This window comes from Gymnodraco acuticeps, unplaced genomic scaffold, assembly GCF_902827175.1.
Source record: "Gymnodraco acuticeps unplaced genomic scaffold, fGymAcu1.1, whole genome shotgun sequence".
In the NCBI taxonomy this organism is placed as follows: Eukaryota; Metazoa; Chordata; class Actinopteri; order Perciformes; family Bathydraconidae; genus Gymnodraco; species Gymnodraco acuticeps.
Genome location: NW_022989974.1, coordinates 1,284,688 through 1,306,611, shown reverse-complemented (window position 1 = coordinate 1,306,611; position 21,924 = coordinate 1,284,688). Strand labels below are relative to the sequence as shown.

Below are 21,924 nucleotides of genomic sequence, written 5' to 3'. Positions count from 1 at the left end.
TTCTCTTATTATTAAAGTGTTTGGTAATAGCTATCTAATATTCCTGCACAGATTGAGGACACATATTATGCAATAATACAATTATTCGTAGAATCAACTTACAGTCATTGCTGCACAGGACTTGTTCCGATTCATGTGATCCAGACAAAGCAAATCTTACACAAGCTGTAGAGTCCACATTTCTTTTAAATGAATACATTTAATAATGAAAATAAATCACATCATGTTTTTATCTGACAATTGTTCCACTTTAATCGATTTATGTTGCAGTTTATCCTTTCAAAACCTTTTTTCTACTGCATTTGAAAACATTTATCTCCTACTAGCTGTACACAAAGGGAGGCACGCACATATGAAAGGGGTGTAGTAGAAACAAGCTAACGGAACCTTAAATTATTTCGATATCACCAAAGTAACAAAAGAAAAAAGAAAGGTTCAAATGTAAACAAGAAAAAAAACAAAGAAAAAACATACAGAACTTTGACATTCTGTGGTTCCGATGACAACACATTTGGAAGTCTTAAAGTGCTTTGTGACATCACGAACATTCTAAAGTCAGGTGTAGGTTGAGCTGTGTGGAATCATTCGGTCATTTACTTTTGGCGAGCGGACGAGAAGCAACCTCTGAAAATCCCCAATAGTTTTTACCCAAACGGCACAAAAACACACAGTACTGAACGTGAAGCATTCTGTAACAAATACAGGTAGTTATTGCTTAGTTTTTAGGTTAACCTGTACATTTATTTAAAGAAAAACTGTGAAATATACCAAATGAGTTTCTTAGAGTAGATTTATACAGTTTTTTTAATTTAATTTGTACTGCTTTTCTATTAGTAAATCGTTGTGGGGTGAGGTGGCTGACAGCAGGTTGCCACTTGTACATTTCCTCTATCATTTCTAAATTATTCACTTGTAAATCTTAAATCTAAATAATCTTTGGTGGCAGGGCTATATCAAAACAAGCTGGAAATGTTCTAAGACCTTTTGATAACTCATTATTGTGGGGCTTTTAAAAACAGTTATAAACATTAATCAAGGCAGAAAATCATTCAATTGTGGCTATTGGAATAACATACTAATACTTTCTTAACTTTGCTTTCAGTTATGCCGTCAGTTTTAAAATCTCAACCCCTGGTCAGCACAATCTCAGACAATTACGAGATTTTAATAGTTCTGGGAGTGGGTTCCTTTGGACAGGTGCTGAAATGTTTGAAACTGGACACTGCAGAGACTGTGGCTGTCAAGGTTTTGAGAAACAGTAACGCAGATGAACTCAACATGAGAGAGGTGAGCTAGCTTTGGATGATCACGAGTCAAAGATCCATTATTGGACATTGCCTGAGTCTTAATCAATATTTGCTCGTACACAACCTCACTGTTTTATGTATCCTCAGATGTGCATGCTGAAAAAGCTCAGATGTTTTGACTCTGATAAGTCCAACATCGTCAGATGCCATGAATGCTTTCAACGGATGGACCGGACGTTCATGGTTTTTGAAATGCTGGATATGAGCCTCCATGAGTACATGGACAAGAGAGAATGGCTGCCTGCACCTCTCAATGGCATAAGAACGGTGATCAAAGACGTAAGGATACCAGAGAGAAAATAATTAACAACTATTAGTTTTCCACCCGTTAGATAAGATATACTTTTATTGATCCCAGTTTGGGAAATCAGTCTCATCATATAAACATTATGTAAATGACTTCACTTGCAGTTGGCCACAGCATTTGATGCCCTAAAGAGTATTGGACTGATCCATACAGACTTGAAGTTGGACAACGTCATGCTGGTGGATCACCAGGTACATCCGTTCAGGGTGAAGCTCATCGACTTTGGCCTAGTTGTAAAGACCTCCGAAGTCTGGAAAGGACTTGTAGTGCAGCCTCTCTGGCATAGGTAAGACCTCTAGATCCTTTATCATGGATATGCAATCGATGTAGGAAGTTCACTGCCATCTGGCTGTCTCTTATTGCATATTTGGAGAAGAGCAGTATGCCTAAAGAAAATGTATGAGTTGTATTTTTATTTCTTTAACAATGACCTTGTATATTGTGCTGTTCTTCCACACTCAGAGCCCCTGACGTTATTCTTGGCCAGCTATTCAATGCGGCCATCGATGTTTGGTCTCTTGGCACCATATTGGCCGTAATGCTCCTCGGTGTTCAGCTTTTCCCAGGAAATAATCAGTATGATGTGGTGAGTAACATTGATGGTTCATTTCTACATTTGTCTTAATGTTTGTAATATTGTTTTGATATGTACTAATACTTTACGGTCAGGCATGTTTAATACATGGCTATTAGAACATGCATAGAGTAGTCAAAATGACATTTTGCTGTGTTTTGTCTCTAGCTCCATTTCATCATCGATCTCCTGGGTGAACCACCAAGGAAACTCCTGAATAGTGGATTATTCACAGAGTCCTTCTTTAAGGGAAAAAGCAGATTCTGTGGGCAGACGGTTTGGAAATTCAAGGTATAGCACCGCAACCTTCTTTGCCAAACATTCATTATCCTCCATTAGATCATGAGCATAAAAAGCAATACAATATTTTGTCTTCTTCCAGACACCCTTGGAGTTTCAGCTGGAAACAAAGCTGAAGACGAGTGATGACAGGGAATACACGTTTTCCTCTCTGGAGGAGCTGAAAACAGTAAGTTCTCAAGAAGGTGCTGCCGGTAGAGGCAGTAACAACATAGTCAAATATCAGGAAATCTTTTTGGCTAGTGTCAATTCATTTGTCAATATTTTTTTGTATTTAGTCAAGCACACACAACAAAACCAGCTTCCAGGCAGAAGACGGGAATTCTTGTGTGGAGCTCTTGCAGGACATGCTCCAGATGGACCAAAAGAAAAGGATTACTCCAAAACAAATCCTGGCCCATCCATTCATAACCAGGAGCTACCTCAATCTGAGCAAAAACTGTCTGTATGGGTAAGTATGTCTGTTTGACAACAGTAGGCATTTTAGATTACTTTAAATGGCTATCGTAATGTGTACCGTACGCAATTTGAACATGATTGTAAACGTGATTATCCTTTTGTAGCACTGAAACTGTAGAAGCTGACAGTTCCAGCGAGAGGCCAGGGACAGAACAGACAAAACTTGACGGGTAAGTAATGATTTGTTTCTTTTGGTTTTGTGGTAGAATGGAAATAATAGTTTTCCATCAGTTTGAAACATTTCACCTGGAAAAGCGCTCTAATAAAAATGTAATGAATTATTATTATTATTATTTGCTCTGACCTCAGCACGCTTCCGAATGTTTCTAAATGCATCCGAACAACATATTTGATGGGAACACCACGTGTGCATCTTTGCTTACCTTTAGATCCTCTGAACACTCCTGTAGTCTCAAAGAGCTGCCAGCTGGGGTCATCGAGGTTCAGACCGATGAGAGGACCGTACTGGTTGAAGAAGCCACCAAAGAGAGCAGTGTCCTCAGGTAAGGCCACTAATCCCTCAGCTGAGAGTAGAAGAAAAACACAATAAAGTTAGGAGAGATAAAATGATCATAATGTTCAAAGTTAATGCAATCAAAGCAGGTGACATAAAATGCACCTTTGCCCTTAATATGACAATGTCAGTTTCAATACAATCTAGACCTTTTGATCTTGTATGAACCAACAATGACCCAAGTGTTTGTGTGTTTGTGTAGGACCCAGACTGTGCATGGAGATACCCCCAGCTCAGTGAAGGCTGAAATTGCACCTGAAATTAAACTGGAATCAGTCACTGATGAAGATTGGGAAATAAGCATATCGGTTATTGGAAAAGGCCATTCCGAAGCTCCCAAGTCCAGCAGCGAAGAGCCTTTGCCCGCACCTGGTAGGAAATATTTACCTCACCATTTTCTGAATTGTCGCATTTTTCCAAACCCCATTTCTTCAAAGTTGATTAAAACACTAACTATAATTTGTATTTTCAGTGGTCAGCGAGCCCAGGAAGAAAAAGAAGAAGGGAATCAGAGGATTCTTCTCCAGGATGAGGAGGAATTTCTTCTCCTGCTTCTGTGTGCCTGGGCAGGGCGAGGAGTGAAGTAGTCTGTGAAGGTTTTCCAATGAAACTCACTCTGTCAGTTCAACATCAGCAGCTTCATTTCCCTTAACTCTGACATGGGTGTTTAAAAGTCCTTCAAGCTCTCTGGAGATTCAGTGCAAAACTTCACAGTTACTTCTATGGGCAGCACGGCACTTCCTGTGAGGAGCAGGAGCCGTGTCTGCATGGGTTTTCTCCGGGACCTCCGGTTCTCCTATTTTTTACAATAAATTGTTCACAAATTACAAATATGTCTATTGGTTGTACATTTTCAGTCTTAAGATAGGACTGAAATACATTTCGGTTGGTAAATTGTTTTGTGTTTATGAAGACTTTCTACTGTGATTTACTAAGAGCTGGTCTTTCTGACGGATAAACTCTCAAGCCAAATTGAGGGGGATGCCACGCTGTCATTTGAGTTTTCGATTTTTCCAGCAGTTCATATTCCAATTCGTGGTGCATTTATGGTCAAATGACCATTATAAAGTAGTGACAATTATTTTGGAAATAGATTTTTATGTCTGTGCCCATTCTATTATTCCAACCATTTTGTTTTCTGGTGCTTTAAAAAGTACTGATATTCACAGGGCTGCTACTATGGCTGCAGATTTAAAGTCTTGTTTTAGCAAAATGTTAAGAATATGGTATCATTATCCTGAAATTTGATAACAACTTAATTTACTTCAAATCATTTCAATAACAGTCTATATGATATTAATATGTATTCTGTCTGTATTATACTGTCAATATATTAACCATCTAGTGCAGTGTTTCTCAAACTTTTTGGACCACTTAACCAATAAAAAAACACTTGCGGACCACCTAACTCCACAAATATCCAAAAACACATCGTTTTTTGCAAATCGCCTGAAAATGGTAAAAACAAGTGGCCACATGTGTGATGAAGGTGTTTATCTGGGCTATATCATGCAATCGAAAGTGAAACTTAAGCTCGCTCCATTGCGGAGATATTCCCGGGAGAGTGTGGAAAACTTTAATTAATTAATTAATTTCAAATGTGAAATGTTACCAATATACTCACGGACCACTAGGGGGCGCTCACGGACCACCAGTGGACCGCGGACCACACTTTGAGAAGCACTGTTTCATTTTTGATACGACTGTTTATAATGTGTATACCCCTTTATTCTGTTCATAGTGTAAATACTTCAGTTTGTATCGTTCAGATGTATATATATTATACTAGACATCACATTTTCTTTATCTTATCACTTGTTCTCAGACAATAAAGTTGAATCTTATCTATTCAAATGTTGTTTGAGGCCTCATATTTCTCGTGATTACCCAATAACAGAGTCAGTCATCAACCAGTAGCTTATGTTCTCAATTGTCTCCCTGGAAGCTCAGAGGTATAGTTGAAAGTAGCTGTCAATTATGCAAAGAGAGAAGATAGATTTAATACTACATTATATATAGTCACACATAACAAATTGCTTCTTGGTCGAGGTCTGAAAAATTATGTCATTGTTTGTGTCATCAGTGGTGTAAAGTAACTGAGTACATGTACTCAAGTATAATACTTAAGTTTGAGATACTTGTTCAGATTTCAATTTTTGTTTCTAGCCGACTACAATTCAGCGGTAAATACTCAATTTATTTAATGTGGAATTAAAACTAGCTACACCTTTCCTAGCTTTGATAAACACATTAATGCATCAATAATTATAATCACAAAATATAATGTATATTATTCTGAAATGGGCTAATCTGCATAATGAGTACTTTTACTTTGGTACTTTAAGTATATGTAGATGCTAATAATTTTCTTCTTTTACTTGAGTAACGTTTTGAATGCAGAACTTTTACTTGTAACAGAGTGTTCCTAGTAGTCTGGTACTTCTACTTTTACTTAAGTACCAGTAGGCCTGTCACGATAATTAATTTTGTTGGACGATACATTTTCCTGGAAATTATTGCGATAAACGATAATATTGTCGCCACTGTTGTAAGACCATTTTAGACCACTGACAATGATAATTAATAATAATAATTCAAGTAGGCCTACATACTTTCAAACATAACTTTTTATTGAACATTCAACAAATGAAATGTGAAATAATATTAAATATATAAATGATATATAATAAATAAAACAAATTAATTAAATGATAATAAATAAATTAAATCACACACAACCCTATATATATATATATATATATATATATATATATATATATATATATGTGTGCACACATTGTCTCACAAGCAAAAAAAACCTCCTTAAAACAACACTCAAGTGTACAGTCCACTGTCCATACAAAGACCCAGATGCCTCAACAGGCCATATCCAAATCTGTTTTTCAAAGTTTTCGAGCAAGGAACACCAACATGTTTGCATTGTCGGGCAAATGCATATTTGATTGTAAACTGTCGGGAAGGTGGGGGCTCTCCATCTCCAGCTGACGTGTTTTCTACCAGCTGGGAAAACGGAATGGGGTGGTTGTGTTTTAGGTGTAGTTTAAAATGCCTGCTTTTGTGGCTACCTTTTTTTAAAACAAATGCGACACACCGCCCGGCTCATTAAAGTCCGTATTCGCCTCGTTGATTTGGCTTGAATCCAAAATACTGCCACACCGGAGAATCGAGATGTGTAGTTAGGTTTTGTAACCAATTCCATTTAACTTTAAATTCCCCGCGAGTAAGTCACACGTTGTCTCCCGCTTATCGCTATATTATTAATTTGGCTGCCTGCTACGCTGCTGCACGTGCACGCGGAGTGTCCTGGGGCCTCATAACGCCGTGCGTAGGATTCACGTGGGAAGGTTGCTTACGTAGTAGAAATCCGAAAAATAGGTACATACATTTTCCGACATTTTCCGATGTACCGAATATTGCGTACCATGGTCGGTTTCCCTTTATAAATCCCAATCGATTCGAAATGCGGTGCAGCTTTTTCGGGCTTCACGTAACGCCCATATTTGCCTATAAATAGTCAAAGAAACGCCCATTCATTCATTTTGACTGACTTTATGAAGAAGATCGCAGGAAATTACGACAGAACAGCTAAAAAAGACATCTCACACCGTGTCAGATGTTGGTTATTTTGGGGAGGTCGAGATAAATCATATTGTTTGGTGGATGCAGTTTGAACCAGAGTAGCAGTGGTAAATAAATAAGTGGTCCGAAAAAGGTTAATGACAAAATAAATACACATAGCCTTCCGGGGACAGGAGACCCCCCTTGATGAGAAACTCTAAGAAATGATCGGGGAATCCCTCCGGAGTGGAGTCATGACGACTGGATCTGAATTATTTGTTTGTATTTGGTAGTTTGTGTGCCCCAGCTGTCGATCAGCTGTCGATCAGCTGTGCGCAGCGTCTCCACCAGTTAAAGGAAATACAACTAATGTGTTGTGTTATATTAGCTGTACAATTTACCACATATGATGTGTTTCCATACCTCCTGTGTTTTACGAGCGACTTATCAAGTCTTGGCAAACGGCATAAAACACGATTAAACGTGATAGTATATAAAACCATGCATCTACAACCTATAGAAATGCAAAACGGCGTCAGTTTAGACGTAATTCTGTCCTCCTGCTTACCACATCATTTATGAGAAAACATTTCATAACATTAACACAACATATTCGAGGTGGTTTTAAATAACATATCCGTATTTATTTATTTCTCCAAGTTGTGTTTTTGTGTGCACTGAGGAGTCTCAAACAGGCGTTTGTTAAATCATTTTAAGATTAGCTTTAATCAATTTGTGAAAATGAATTCATATATGATAAATGAGAGGTAACATTTTATTTATGGTATTATTTCCATATATTTCTCTCCATTCTTCCTTCTGCCAACGGTGTAGCAGTTTCTCGTCTCTCCCGTGTTTGTGTTTGTGCTTGTGCGTACGTATGGGTTAGAGCAGTGGTTCCCAAACTTTTTGTGCCCAAGGCACACCAAAGGACAAGTAAAAATCTCAAGGCACACCTATTGTGCAAAATAGCCCTTATAACACGTGTTATCACTCATATCATGTAAAATATCTGTAAATGTGCATAATTATTTACTAATGCCAAATAAAATGTGACAAAGACAACTATATTACTCATGAAATATTTATTAACGAAATATTTCAGAAATTAATTCGAAACTTTATCAAATTAGGCTTCATCAAACAGCAACACACTCAGTTAAACCAGACAGGTCACAAAATAAAAAATGAGGCAAAGGAAACTCAGCAGAAATTCAGCACAGAGAACTGTCAATGCAAGGAAGCTGCATTGTTCATGGTCCTGAACTACAAATTGTAACATTTCAGCAATCAGCATTGAAACATGTGCTATTGTAAATATTTTGCCGATATATTACACTACTTCGTTACTATCTACATAAAGTAACTCGTTACTTTACTCGCCGAGCACGTACGAACTGCGCATGCGTGAGTGGCAATAACTTTCTTTACCAGCAGGCGGCGGTAATGTGTATTTGTCATTCAAAACAGGCAACAACCGGAAGACAGAGAAGAAGAACAAACTACGTGATATAAACAAACAACAAATAGCGTGTGTTCTTTGCAGGTGTTTGTTGAGGTTTGACGTGGTGTTTCCAGCAGTGGATAACAGCTTCTGTCCTGGACACAGTTTGCACCTCACCGACACATTCCTGTCTATTCTTCGGACGAACTCAAAAATAATGGGCATACCTCCACCCCTCGAAAGTTATCGCTGACTCAGCCATGTTTATGCAGCACTGCACGTGAAGATGTGGACGCACAAGTCACGCAGATTACGTACATATAAACCTACAAAGTACTGATATAGTAAATTAAAAAGTAATTATTTTTGTGTTTGTATATTGCAATAATAACGTATGGTTGTCACAAAATCCCACGGCACACCCGGACTTGCCTCACGGCACACCAGTGTGCCGCGGCACACCGTTTGGGAACCACTGGGTTAGAGTTTGCGTGGAGGACCGCACATTTTCCCGTCAAGTTAGTATTTTATAAATCGCAAACATTGCGTAGAAACTGGCGTACGCCATTTTTTGAGCGTATATCCAGGGGTGCACATAACTTTTTTGCCCTGGTTCTCAAAGGAGCACCTGGAGATGTTGCTTGGTGCTCATCCTTAAATTGAAATAAATAAACCGGTCTTTATTTGTCAGACACACGGCACAGAACACACAGAGGTGAACACAGAACACACATGCAGGTGAACAAGTTGAATCCATATAATGAAATTGTTATTTTATATATATGTATATACATATATATATATACATATACATGATATATATTTATTTCTATCTATTTATTTCTATCCTACATTGTCTAGGCTATATAAAATGAAAATTGTAAACAAGCAATCTGTATGTAAAAAAACCACCTGTATGTAAATTGTAAATAAGCCATCTGTATGTCAAATATGTCTTATATGTCTTAAATGACATGATGAATTGGAAATGGGGGACCCTGATGTAAACAAGACGAAAGTCTTTCTCTGGTCTGCATCCCCTTAACAATTGTATGTTTTGAGCTGTACTGTACTGTACCCAATATACAAGCTGTTAATAAACGTTTCAATCAATCAAACAATCAATCAAACCGGCGGAAGTGTCACAACTTTCTTGGTTTGTGATTATCGAGAGAGAGAGATAGCGACAGAGAGATAGATAGAGATACTGTAGAGATAGACATAGAGAAAGATCGGCTGTGCGTAAGTGATTATTGTGCGTAAGTGAGTATTGTGTGTGTGTGTGTGTGTGTGTGTGTGTGTGTGTGTGTGTGTGTGTGTGTGTGTGTGTGTGTGTGTGTGTGTGTGTGTGTGTGTGTGTGTGTGTGTGTGTGTGTGTGTGTGTGTGTGTGTGTGTTGTGTGTGTGTGTGTGTGTGTGTGGGAGGGAGAGAATAGCTGTAGGGCTAACCAAGAGGGGATGGATTCAGGAGTTGTTAAACAACTGATGGATTTTATGATCCACGATATTTATGCTGATGGCTTGAAAAAAAGAAAATTGTTGACAATTATCCTTTATTATCTTGTATGAATATATCTGGTATATTGCTCATTTTCCATAAAAGAAAAACATTTATTTGAGTTTGATGCATACAAAAATACTGTAGATGATGATTGTTGAAAATGCACTTTTACCATAAAACGCCAGCACGACCAGTTGGTTGAGGCTCATAAAAACAAAACTGTGTAGACAGTAAAAAAAAAAGTAGTTTGTGTCCCATTTGATAAAAAAATGCAAACAAATACTTTTTCCATAGATTTTTTCTTGGTCTGCCAATTAAAGGGTTAAGCCTATGTTTAAGCAATTATGTCTGCCTTCCCCGTCTTGCACCATTAGGACCCACTGATATCAAATGCTTAACTGCAACTTAAGTTGCAACTATGCACTTTTTGGTGGGCTAAGCGCCAGCTTCACATATTTTTGGCTACATTTAAAGTGCCAAATGTAAGTTTAGATATTATGCAATGCAACGTTTTTCTTGGCCTACATCAGTGTTATAGAAGGAAAGACAACAGTGATAGTTATGTTTCAGAATAACATTTATTGGAAATTGTTGGAAAAATATCACTTTTCACCAGTTTGAGCTTCAACCTCAGGATCCATGTGTCTGTGATGATCCTCTCCAGAATGGAAGTAGTCATCACATACAGAGCATCAGCTAGTTCCTGAACAGTGTCCTTCACATGCTGATATCCAAGAGAGGGAGTTACACGGTCACAAGATGGAGGAATAGAAAGCAGTATTCAATGTTTACTTCAGATTAGCTCCACGTCAGAAATGAGCATGCTTGATGTCTATCTCCATAGAGGCTGAATCATCATGTTAATCACATAGCTATCACATGCCTAAAACAGTCCTGATGCTCTTCTAGGTAATCACACATCCTGTCATGTTCACAGCTACAGTTGGGATACCTTTGTCATCATGTTAATCACATAGCTATCATATGCCTAAAGGGAGGCATGTGGCGCAGTGGGTTAGTGCGTTGGTGTTCGGATCAGGGACACTTCACCAAAAATTGCTCCTGTGGGGATTGTCCACAGTATTGTAAGTCGCTTTGGATAAAAGTGTCTAACAAGTAACATGTCATGTAATGTAAAACAGTCCTGATGCTCTTCTATTTATTTAATGGTTTATTTAGCAGGGGCAATGCACAGTAATCTATCTGTCTCGCTATCTATCTCTACAGTATCTCTATCTGTCTCACTATCTATCTCTCTCTATAATCACAAACCAAGAAAGTTGTGACACTTCCGCCGGTTTATATAGCCTAGACAATGTAGGATAGAAATAAATATAAATATATATAGCATATATATATATATGTATATACATATATATAAAATAACAATTTCATTATATGGATTCAACTTGTGCCCCCCCCCCGCTGGACTTGTCTGTGGTTTAGCCGTTACTGTGACATCAGTATCAGCCATGGAAGATAGTTTTTTTTTTTCATTCTAAGCTATCCAGCAAGGTTATTTTCATTTATGTTGTATCTCTCAGGTCTTCAGGGACTGGTCAGCTTTCTGTCCCCAGAGTCAGAACTAAACATGGTAAAGCAGCGTTCAGTTATTATGCTCCAAATATCTGGAACAAACTCCCAGAAACCTGCAGGTCCGCTGCAACTCTTACTACTTTTAAATCCAGGCTGAAGACTTTTCTTTTTGTCGCTGCTTTTAATTGAACTATTCATATCTTAGACTGCACTGTAACTTTTATCCATGTACTTTTTCTTTTAATGTTTAATTGCACTGTAACTTTTATCCATGTATTTTTTCTTTTAATGTTTATTTTATTAGCTTTTCTTTTTAATGACTGATTTTAAATGCCATTTTCTTAATCTCTTTCATTTTTTGTAAAGCACTTTGAATTGCCTTGTGTTGGAAAGTGCTATATAAATAAACTTGCCTTGCCTTGCCTTGCCTATGTTGTTTTTTTTCTTGTTGTCTTGTTGTGATGAGAGGGATGGAGGTATTTAATAAAAACCTTGCTCGCTGGAGAATAGCTAAAGAAGTCCTGTCACAAGTTAATCGGAGAGGATCACAGCTGGCCACGGATCTCGATGCTGCATTCGGGCTGTGAGTAAACAACTTGTGTCTTACTTTTAGGCTGTCTGGAGGTATGGACAGCTATCAAAGCTACTAAACATCACATGAACAACGATGTACAAATGAAAGTCGGAGACAAATACATATTTGAAATGATTTATTCACGTTTGCAATGTTTTGAACAGACATCCCGTCACCTCATTGTCATTTTGTAGTCCTCGCTGTACGCGTCCGGATATCGGCATCGCAACCACAACCTCACACACTGGTGAATGTGCATCAAAGTGTTCCTATGGAGCCAAATATACCAAAAGATTACATTACATTACATTGCATTTAGCTGACGCTTTTATCCAAAGCGACTTACAATAAGTACATTCGACCAGGAAGACACAACCTTGAAGAAAACAGAATCATATAAGTACATCAGGTTTCATAGAGCCAAACATTTCAAGTGCTACTCAACTGGCTTTAGGTAAACCAGTCCTTTATTAGTATAAAAGTGCTTCGTTAATAGTTCTAACGCTCGAAGTGGAGTCGAAAGAGATGAGTTTTCAGTTTGCGCCGGAAGATGTGCAAGCTATCTGCCGTCCTGATGTCAATGGGGAGCTCATTCCACCATCTTGGAGCCAGGACAGCAAACCCACGTGTTTTCGCCGATGGGAACTTGGGTCCCCCCTCGCAGCGAGGGCGCAACGAGTCGTTTGGCTGATGCAGAGCGTAGTGCACGCGCTGGGGTGTACGGTTTAACCATGTCCTGGATGTAGGAAGGGCCAGATCCATTCGCAGCATGGTAAGCAAGTACCAGTGTCTTGAAGTGGATTCTAGCAGTTACCGGAAGCCAGTGAAGGGAGCGGAGGAGCGGAGTGGTGTGGGAGAATTTAGGAAGGTTGAAGACCAGACGAGCCGCTGCATTCTGGATGAGCTGCAGAGGTCGGATGGCACATGCAGGTAGACCAGCCAGGAGGGAGTTGCAGTAGTCTAGGCGTGAGATGACGAGAGCCTGGACCAGAACCTGAGTCGCTTTCTGAGTCAGCTGGGGACGTATCTTCCTGATGTTGTAAAGCGTGTATCTGCAGCAACGGGTTGTAGCAGCGATGTTTGCAGTGAAGGACAGGTTGTTATCTAGGGTCACACCCAGATTCCTTGCAGTCTGAGTCGGGGAAACAACTGAGGTGCCGATGTTGATTGTTAGGTCAAGAGTGGGACAATCTTTTCCCGGGAGGAAGAGCAGCTCAGTCTTGTCAAGGTTGAGCTTGAGGTGGTGAGCAGACATCCACTGAGAGATGTCAGCTAGACAAGCAGAGATGCGTGCAACGACTTGGGTCTCTGAGCGGGGAAAGGACAGAATTAATTGGGTGTCGTCAGCGTAGCAGTGGTAAGAAAAACCATGCGGGCTAATGACTGATCCGAGCGAGTTTGTGTACAGGGAGAAAATAATAAATGTAAACAACAAAAGAAGCGATCGAAATGTGTATTTCCTGGTTATTCGACACTGGCTCCTCAAAGTACACGCCCCATTCCTACCGTTAACGTAACGTAACGAGTTCCCCGGTGTAACCAGTTAAACGGTAACACCGGTACCGGTGCACCCTCCCTCGCTCACTCGCACTTTGGCTGTGAGCTGCGGGCGCCAGATAAACCAACATCCTCCATTTCCATCACTTACAGCGCCCATCGTACAGGGCAAACGAAAGGTGTAACCGGGGTGAAAAGGGTGTTACATTTACTTAATTATGAATGTTGTTACATCAAGGCCGAAAATTAGGATGAGCACCCAGGGCCGTATCCAGGATTTCCTAAATACCGATGTCCAACCATGCTAGGGGGGTTCGGGGGATACCCCCCGAGATGTTTGGGATTTTCATGATCTAGTTAGGTGCTTTTTAAGTCCTGTGGGGGGTCACACATTGGATAATATATTGATTTCAAACCATGTCAGTGGGCTGACAATGTCAGCATCAATTATTTTTGAAAGTGTAATGCATAAGAATCAGTTGATTGTTGCTATTAATGATCTGGACATGCAGAAGAGGCTAAAATGATCACAAAACATTGTCAACATTCATTTTCCATGTCTCTCTCCTTTCCATAACCTGCAGCCTCTCCTCCATCTTCTTTAGTCTCTCTGTCTTCTTCCTGTTCATTACTCTCTCTGTCCAATACTCTTTCTCTTTGTTCAATCTCTCCTTCGTTGTTCACTTGTTGCTCCTCCTCACTTGTCGCTCCTGCCAGTGAATTAAAAGCAATTCAGCAATTTAGTTCAGTTCACTTGTTTGTTTGCATTCCTTTTTTAATTTAAATCCGTTTTATTTGATTCTCAAAAGAGAACAAAGATGTAAGCAAATTGTGTTTTATACAATTGTATGTTATTATCATAAACTGCAATAGATGTATGTTTTAAAATTATGCCTATTGTAAATGAAGACTATTGTTATAGATACATAGATAGATAAATAAATAGATGGGGTTATTATTATTTTTGTGTGACTCCAGGTCCTCCCTGACTTCCATCACTTTCTCTCTCTCTCTTTCTCTCTGCCTGTCCTGTCTCTTCCTTACCAAAGCTGAGCTTCGACTGACGTAGTCTTTTCATTATATCTGAGTCAGTGTAGAAAGAAAACAATACAATGTTATATCTTCAATGTTTTACTCAAATTGAAATAAAAGAAAAGCATTACAACGTTTGTTAAAAGGTAATCCTTCTGACATTGGATGAATGTAATTAACTGTAGCTCTCTGGCTAGTTTATTCACGCAATTTAAACCAAAGTATAGCCTATAGCTGCAATATAAGTTAGTGTGCATGCTGTCGGATGTCCACTGACTAACGTAGAGCGTTCACACAGGATCTGCTGGTCATATGATGTCCTGATGAGCAGAAACACAAGCAGCCCGCTGGACTCAGATCTCTAGATACTTCATCACTCCTTCGCTGCTCCGGTACAAGTCCGAGCTGCGGTGGTTTGTTGATACATGTTGTCTTCTTCTGTTTGCTTTAATCGAGGCTACGTAGTTATGCAGCGCCCCCATGGTCAGTAAATGGAAGTACTACAAAGAACCCCGTTTAGTGCAATTATTTCACAAGTTTTGTTATACACAGCTCGGAAAATATTACCGAGGTCCGGACCTCGGTGACCTCAATGGTAGATACGGCCATGTGAGCACCAACGGTCAAAAATGTTTTTTTCCCTCCCAGAACTGCCAGCGCAGCGCCTCCACAGATCTGGCGCCCTAGGCGAAAATCAACGCCAGTGCGACGGGCCGGCCCTGAGTTCATATTCAACTCGCAAATATCTTTCTCTCTCTCTCTCTCTCTTCTCTCTCCTCTCTTCTCTCTTCTCTCTCCCTCTCTCTCAATGTTGGTACGCAAATGCGCCTTTTTTCAAATGACCCGGTGCTCTTTTTTTGGCCGAGGTGCGCATGCGCACCTGCGCACCAGTTATGTGCAGCCCTGCGTATATCCCTTTATAAGGCCCAATCCCAAACCACTCCCTCGACCCTACCCCTCCGTGACGGAGTGAACTCCGTCCGTAGCCACACTCGCAGCTCAACGAGGCTCCCTCCTGTCAGATGGAGGGAGTAAATACAGCAGCAAGCTTTGGGACGGCCTCCCCTCTCTCCGGCAGAAACAGGAAATGCCGTAACTGTATGTAACAACGGTTTCAAATCAGCATCTCTTAAACAAAAAGTTTAAATGAATAACTCAAATAAAACTCCAAACATCTTTCATTGTGTTTCAAAGCTCTTTTAGTTTTAAACCTGATGTTTATAAGCTTTTTAGTTTTTGCAACAGTCTGTAAATGTACACAACTTTATAATAAAATGCACACATTTACCTTTTTCTAGACTAAACACAGGTATGATCCTAAGTTAAAAACATATGAGGTTATCATGAGGTTGTTAACATCGCAATTTATCAGTGGATGTTTGCTGGAACTACTTGTAAACAGCGTGTTTCCTGACGGACACACACAGCGTGACTCCGGTCAGGTAGAGACCGGTCTCAAGTCAGCACCGCTGCAGACTCGCTGTTTGAGGGCTTGATAGCCCACTCCCCCTCCACACCGCGCCACACTCGTTGCTTTGGAACACCCCTCAATATGGCGGACCCTCCGCGTGAACGCGCAAACGGAGGGGTAGGGTGTAGGGGTAGGGTGTAGGGGGCGGTTTGGGAATGGGCCTAAATTAGGCCGCTGACCTGGCTGTGTGTCAGCCCCGCCCCTCACAGCGCGCGTGGCCGGCAGCCACAGCGCTCCTAGCTAAAATGCTGGTCACATCCTTATGTAAACGGCAATTTATCGAGCTCAGAAAAGTTATCGAGTCAATTTTTATTTATCGTACGATAAGTCAATTTATCGATTATCGCGACAGGCCTAGTACCAGATCCGAGTACTTAACTAGTAGCCTACCTAACTTTCAAATACAGTCTCTTGTGAATTGCCCTTCAACAAGGTTTGCAAACCAGCAAATTCACTTTGATCAATCAGATGTTTGTTGTACACTTTTTGTGTCAGTGCTTCTTACCATGTGCTGCTGCTGAAGTCTCTCTGTCAGGAAAAGCAAATCCACGTTCATCAGTCAGTGCAGGTTCCTGGTTTTATAACCTCAGTTGTTCTCTCTCCGGTCCTGGTTTGCCCTTAAACCCCTGCTTTCTCATTATTTTTTTGATAAAATCAGCTGGATCAACTGCTATTGTCTGAAATGACACAATTTTAAAATTGTTAAATGTGCTTTTTCAAATGGGCACACACACCTGTTCTACTCAATGCGATGTTATAATGCTAACCTCCCTGTGTGTATGTTTTTTTATTATAAGTTCGGGTAGCCTAGTAGCTAAGCTTGTCCAATGTTACCCTACTGCGTTGCCCTGCTGCTTACACTTATAGCAAAAACAAGGCTAAACCACTCCAGGTTAAATATGGTTTTGAGAGGAGGTTTCGTTAATAACAAGACCATATGGCTGGTGGGCACCAAGATATTCTAGTTTTTCTCAAAAGCGTACTTTCAAATGGTTGCTAAACCTCGTTCATCGGGACCGCAGCTACTGAACTTCTGCCATCTATGAGCAACTAATGTCAGCGGCAGCGTCATTAAAAAATATCCAATCAAATTGCAGAGGGCAGACAGGCAATCAGTCACACAGGTGGTTGCAAAGTGCCATAATATGTAATAATATGTATACTCTATAAATAATTAATAATAAGCAATGTCAACAAAATAATGTGGGATTTTGTGATGCTAACAGATAATGTTATTTTTGTGATGCTAGCTTCAGATGCTAACACGCTAACATAACATCAAACACACCACACGAGTGGGACTAAATCGGAGTGTATGCATAACCAACACACATATATACAAAATAAGTACATGGAAGGCAGAACCTGAAATATAATAAGCGCAGTTTTGTTTCGCTTTTATTCTGAAAGTTTCACACAGGAAGTGTCAACGGAAGACCAACTGCCTGAAACCACAACATAAACGTTAGTCAAAAGAGAGGCTTTCCACATCGCACAGTGAGTTAGCATTTACTCATCATTAAAGTTAGACAGGTTTATTCTAGCATGTTATAAACCAACCTTGCCGTGATGCAGAGGGCTTGTTTCAGCTTGTTTGTGAAATAAAACAACTTGTCGGCGCACCTCGTCATCTACCGGAGCAGCTAACGGTAACGGCTGTTTATGTAGCTAGTAACGCAGGCTAGCCATTAATAGCCGTTATCTCTGTGCGTAGCAACGTTGATTGACAGCTGCTGTTATATTTTACTCAGCTACCTGCCGTTATTACACATAAGCAAATAGCAGGAACCAGCTGAGCAAAACGTGGCTTTTCCGGCACTTGCTAACAAGACATATTATGTTTATAATGTATTGAGTTGGCCCATATAAATCCTCATAGCCTTTTTGCAAATGTAAGGGGAAGATATCCAACCAATTAACCTTTTTGCCCTTTTGTGACCTTACTACTTCCTAGATGTACTTATAACAATGCGCGAATTCTTTTCATTCCGTTTTCCAGCAGATTTTTCGCTGATTAGGAAGGGCAGTGATACCATGTGGAAGTCACATGAACGACAAGGATGAGGTGTAAACAACAAGAGGGCAGCTTGAGGAGAGATCCGCTGCACACTGTGTCATAGGGGGGGGGTTTGCTGCTTGTAAACACCCTGCACAAGCAGCCCCCTCTCTCCTGAACATATGCAATGAACAGCACTACTGAGCCCCCTGCCATCATAGATGGGGATGTGGCAGTCAGCTATGTGTTGGTGCCATTCTTCCTCATCACTATTATTGGAATAGCTGCAGCTGTGGTAAGTTGGGTTGGTCTGCATAAGACAATATACACAAAGTTGAACTGCCTATGTTTTATCCTATGTGTTACCTGCTGTTGTTTTATGCCTTTTATTCTACACTTTATAGTTGTACTTTGAATTGTGTACTGTACTGTAAAGCACTTTGTACATTCGTGTTGAGAAGGGTGCTATATAAATAAAGTTGTACTTACTTACTTACTAAAAACATAGTGTGTTCAAGCTGCAAAGTTCAGTAGATATATAAACATTCGTTAAAATAAGAAGCCACTATTAATCCCACAAGGGGGAATTAAGGGTTGTACTCTGTTAAAAAGGCATTGCGATAACTAATTACATATACACAGTACATGTGATACTCTTCCATTTGTCTGTTTCAGGTCATGTATATTCGTAAGAAAAGACGGTAGGTTTTTAATCTACCCTGATTGATTGAATGGCACAATGCTACTGTGATAACATTGATCGCTTCACTTCTGTGTTTCGGCGCTAGTCATTATATCAGAGTTTGATTTCTTTCTGTTTTGTGTGTGCTGCAGAATTGACAGACTTCGTCATCAGCTGTTACCAGTTTACACATATGATCCATCAGAGGAGCTTAATGAAGCTGAGCAAGACATGTTGTGGAGAGAAGAGGACACAAGGGTATGATGCACCATTGCTTTGCAAACTTTTATTTTCTCTGGGACATTTTTAACTACAAGTGGTACTAGTCATTCTGAAATCAGATGAAAACCTATTATAAGCTAAATGAATATGTAAACACAATGATTTCACCTCAAATCCTGCATTAAGAAATGTATACATTATTTCTCCATGTAGAGGTTTAATATAGCTAATACAACTGCATTTTTTTCACAAAAACATGCCTGCTGTTGACTTCTCTTGGTGTATCTTTTTAACTGTGTGGTTGCGCAATTTACTCTAAACCACAGCAGTTCCTCAATTAGTTAGTGACTTCCTTCCCCTCATAGAACAACGATGCAAGCATGAAAGTACAGTCATAGTAGTGGTGGTTTTAAAAAGTAGAACAGTTGCACTACTTGTTTTTATTTACAAACCTCCAATGCTTCACAAAAGCAAGGAAAATAAAAAAAATAAACAGGGAGTTCCTCAAACCAGATCTATTGTAGTGTACATGTGGCTCTCATGTTATTCAAAGTGAAAACCAAAACATGACTTTCTATGAAGTTAATTTGACACTCCTGGTGGTAACATACTGTAGTTTAGAAATTGATGAAATAGAAATAGATGGAAACAAATTACAGAAATTAAACTATTGGCCTGGTTGAATCCAGTGAACAGTTTAGCACTGAGCCATGACAAACACTAGGTGGCAGTATTGACCATGGGAAAAGTCTTACTCCACTCAACCTATAAATTGGGAAAAACCAAATCATAATATCAAGTTCTGTAGTTGTCAAATAGACTAATATTAAGTGATTAAAGGTGAAGTTCACTTAAATATCCAAACAACATTTGTTACTCACTCCCACAGGATTATTTTTAGTGTTTTATGTCCATCCCGGAAAATGCTGATGGTAATCCAATACACGTTGGATTTGTGTTGTTCAGAACTCAGAATGTTTCACCAGAAACAATATCCCTGTTACTAATGCTCATATGTTTGACCTTGTGTCTTTCGAGTGACCGCTGTAACCAGGACCTGTTGTTGAAATGATGTTACTTTTCAATTTCAAATGTTTGTTTATGTACAAATGAAACATCATTCCCCTCCCTTGTTTCCTTTTCATTATAGCTTGATAACAGCATGGGTTTAAATGAGACCTTGCTGTTTTCTGTGTTCTTTCTGTGCTTTGAATGAGCTGACTCTCACAACAATTGAACATATCCTCATCAGAAACATTATTTTCCTTAACTTATGCCTTTTAAAAACTGCAGTGTGTAACTGAACTGTTTTTGCACTTTGCATTTTATGTCCTCAGATTGTACAAGGCTGGGCCAAGAGTTATCAACAGCGACGCCCTCTTCTGACCAAAGACGTCAATGCATGATGATAGTGAGCCATGGCATAGGACATCAGTGTGGAGACAACCTTCAGCCACATCAGTTTGAAGTCACGCACAAGACTTCCTTTTGGTTTTACTTGTCTTTGCTACCATTTGCCGTTATCTCCCTGTTAAAGTCCATATAGATTGACTGTTCTGATGCCAATCCTTTGTGCCTAATAGATGCAGTACCGTACATTTATTTATTTGAAATTATTTATTCAAAACCTTTTTTTACTGTGATATTATTCATGGTTGAGAAAGGTGGTACCTCTCACAAGATTAAGAAAACAAGTTTCTGTAGGTTTACTTTGTTGTTTACATTAATTATGTTGTTTTGTGCAACAAGTGGTTTTGTTCCTGTGGTTTGCAGTAGGCATTTGATTAGGGGCAGTGTTCACAGTGTGGTAGGAGTATGCATCAGATAAAGATATTCTTAATATGAGAGGGTTTAAGATCACTGTCTGGTTAGGTTATTGTGAAGAGGTTGTTTGCAGTGCATTAAAACGAAACATGGCTTCTTTAAATAATGGCTTTTAGTTACATGTGTTGACATGAAACTCTGCAATAGTTTTAACAATTATTTTCATATATCTAAGAGATTTATAAAATAGATTTGCTGTTCAAATTAGGTTGGGTGACATTCATTTCAGTTTCATTTTGTGTCAAAAGTTGGTTTTAAATCTCTCAGATCTCTCTGTGGTTTAGCCCATTCCTATGACTCTTATCAATGGCATGAAATGGAAGTAAATCAAACCAACCTCTCATCCCCAAAATGAGCGGTGACTAGTGCCCTAAATATGTCCGTTCTACAAGGCATGGCACCAACAAAATGTACCTCCAGCTGAAGATGAATGCCATAGGTCTGACTGTATCAAGCACTCAGGAAGTCTTTTTTTCTTGAATTGTAACCTTACCTGATCTTTCATTTGTGAATGTAAAATACATAAAATAGAACTGTAAAGGTTATATAAGAGGCACAATTCATTGTGGATAAAGTAAAGTGTATTGGGCAGATAATGTCTGGACTCGATAACAGGTACGACTAAATATTGAGGTACTCTGGAATAAGACTTTTGTATAGATGTTAATGTGTCATTTCAGGCCCTAAGACTTCTTTACCCAAGAGCATGCCCCTCTGCTCATACTGTTGACTTTCTATGCATTAGTTTCTCATTTGTGGAAAGATAGGTAATAGGTAGTCACAAAGGAAACTGTATAAATATCCGATTATGATTTGCACTGGTAAACCACATGTCAACTTTTAATGGAAGGCTCTGATTTTAAGTTGCACATGATAAAGAACTACTGAAATCCAAATGTGAATTTGGCAACACCGTTACATCTTCAGACTGTTGGACCAGTTTGTTTTGAGTGAATTCATTGAAGCTATGAATTAAGAAATAAAGTTATATAACTTTGTATTGGTGGTAATTGTCTTTTTTTTATGATTTGCCTACCAGTACATTTAGTGTCAAGGAAATTGAAATGCATGTTAAGTGTTAAGGTGGAAAACCAGTGTGCACACAT

General features: G+C 39.3%; 2 protein-coding genes across 5 annotated transcripts; both read left to right on the top strand.

Moving 5' to 3' along the window:
• The first annotated feature begins 1,104 nt into the window (after positions 1-1,104).
• LOC117542956 (homeodomain-interacting protein kinase 1-like) lies at positions 1,105-4,043 on the top strand. The gene is made up of 11 exons (XM_034210850.1): positions 1,105-1,287; positions 1,395-1,586; positions 1,719-1,900; positions 2,077-2,200; positions 2,357-2,479; positions 2,571-2,657; positions 2,767-2,939; positions 3,052-3,117; positions 3,337-3,450; positions 3,664-3,833; positions 3,934-4,043. The coding sequence occupies exons 1-11, from the start codon at positions 1,105-1,107 to the stop codon at positions 4,041-4,043; spliced, it is 1,524 nt and encodes a 507-aa protein (XP_034066741.1).
• A 13,460-nt stretch (positions 4,044-17,503) lies between these two features.
• smim29 (small integral membrane protein 29) lies at positions 17,504-21,816 on the top strand. 4 transcript variants are annotated; one of them, XM_034211175.1, is made up of 5 exons: positions 17,504-17,591; positions 18,097-18,385; positions 18,766-18,791; positions 18,925-19,030; positions 20,332-21,816. In XM_034211175.1, the coding sequence occupies exons 2-5, from the start codon at positions 18,278-18,280 to the stop codon at positions 20,398-20,400; spliced, it is 309 nt and encodes a 102-aa protein (XP_034067066.1). In that variant the 5' UTR covers positions 17,504-17,591; positions 18,097-18,277; the 3' UTR covers positions 20,401-21,816. The 4 variants fall into 4 exon arrangements, with proteins under 4 accessions (XP_034067066.1, XP_034067063.1, XP_034067064.1 ...); XM_034211172.1 differs by having other exon boundaries at positions 17,512-17,591; positions 18,094-18,385; XM_034211173.1 differs by having other exon boundaries at positions 17,528-17,743; positions 18,094-18,385.
• The last annotated feature ends 108 nt before the right edge of the window (positions 21,817-21,924 follow it).

What these genes read in the sequence shown, in the direction of transcription:
- LOC117542956 (XM_034210850.1), top strand. Translation starts at nt 1,105, where the DNA reads ATGCCGTCAGTTTTAAAATCTCAACCCCTGGTCAGCACAATCTCAGAC. An exon ending in GAAATAATCAGTATGATGTG is followed by an intron (nt 2,201 to 2,356) that starts GTGAGTAACATT and finishes TTTTGTCTCTAG; the next exon opens with CTCCATTTCATCATCGATCT. An exon ending in AAAGAGAGCAGTGTCCTCAG is followed by an intron (nt 3,451 to 3,663) that starts GTAAGGCCACTA and finishes GTGTTTGTGTAG; the next exon opens with GACCCAGACTGTGCATGGAG.
- smim29 (XM_034211175.1), top strand. Translation starts at nt 18,278, where the DNA reads ATGAACAGCACTACTGAGCCCCCTGCCATCATAGATGGGGATGTGGCA. An exon ending in TATATTCGTAAGAAAAGACG is followed by an intron (nt 18,792 to 18,924) that starts GTAGGTTTTTAA and finishes TGTGTGCTGCAG; the next exon opens with AATTGACAGACTTCGTCATC. An exon ending in GGAGAGAAGAGGACACAAGG is followed by an intron (nt 19,031 to 20,331) that starts GTATGATGCACC and finishes TTATGTCCTCAG; the next exon opens with ATTGTACAAGGCTGGGCCAA.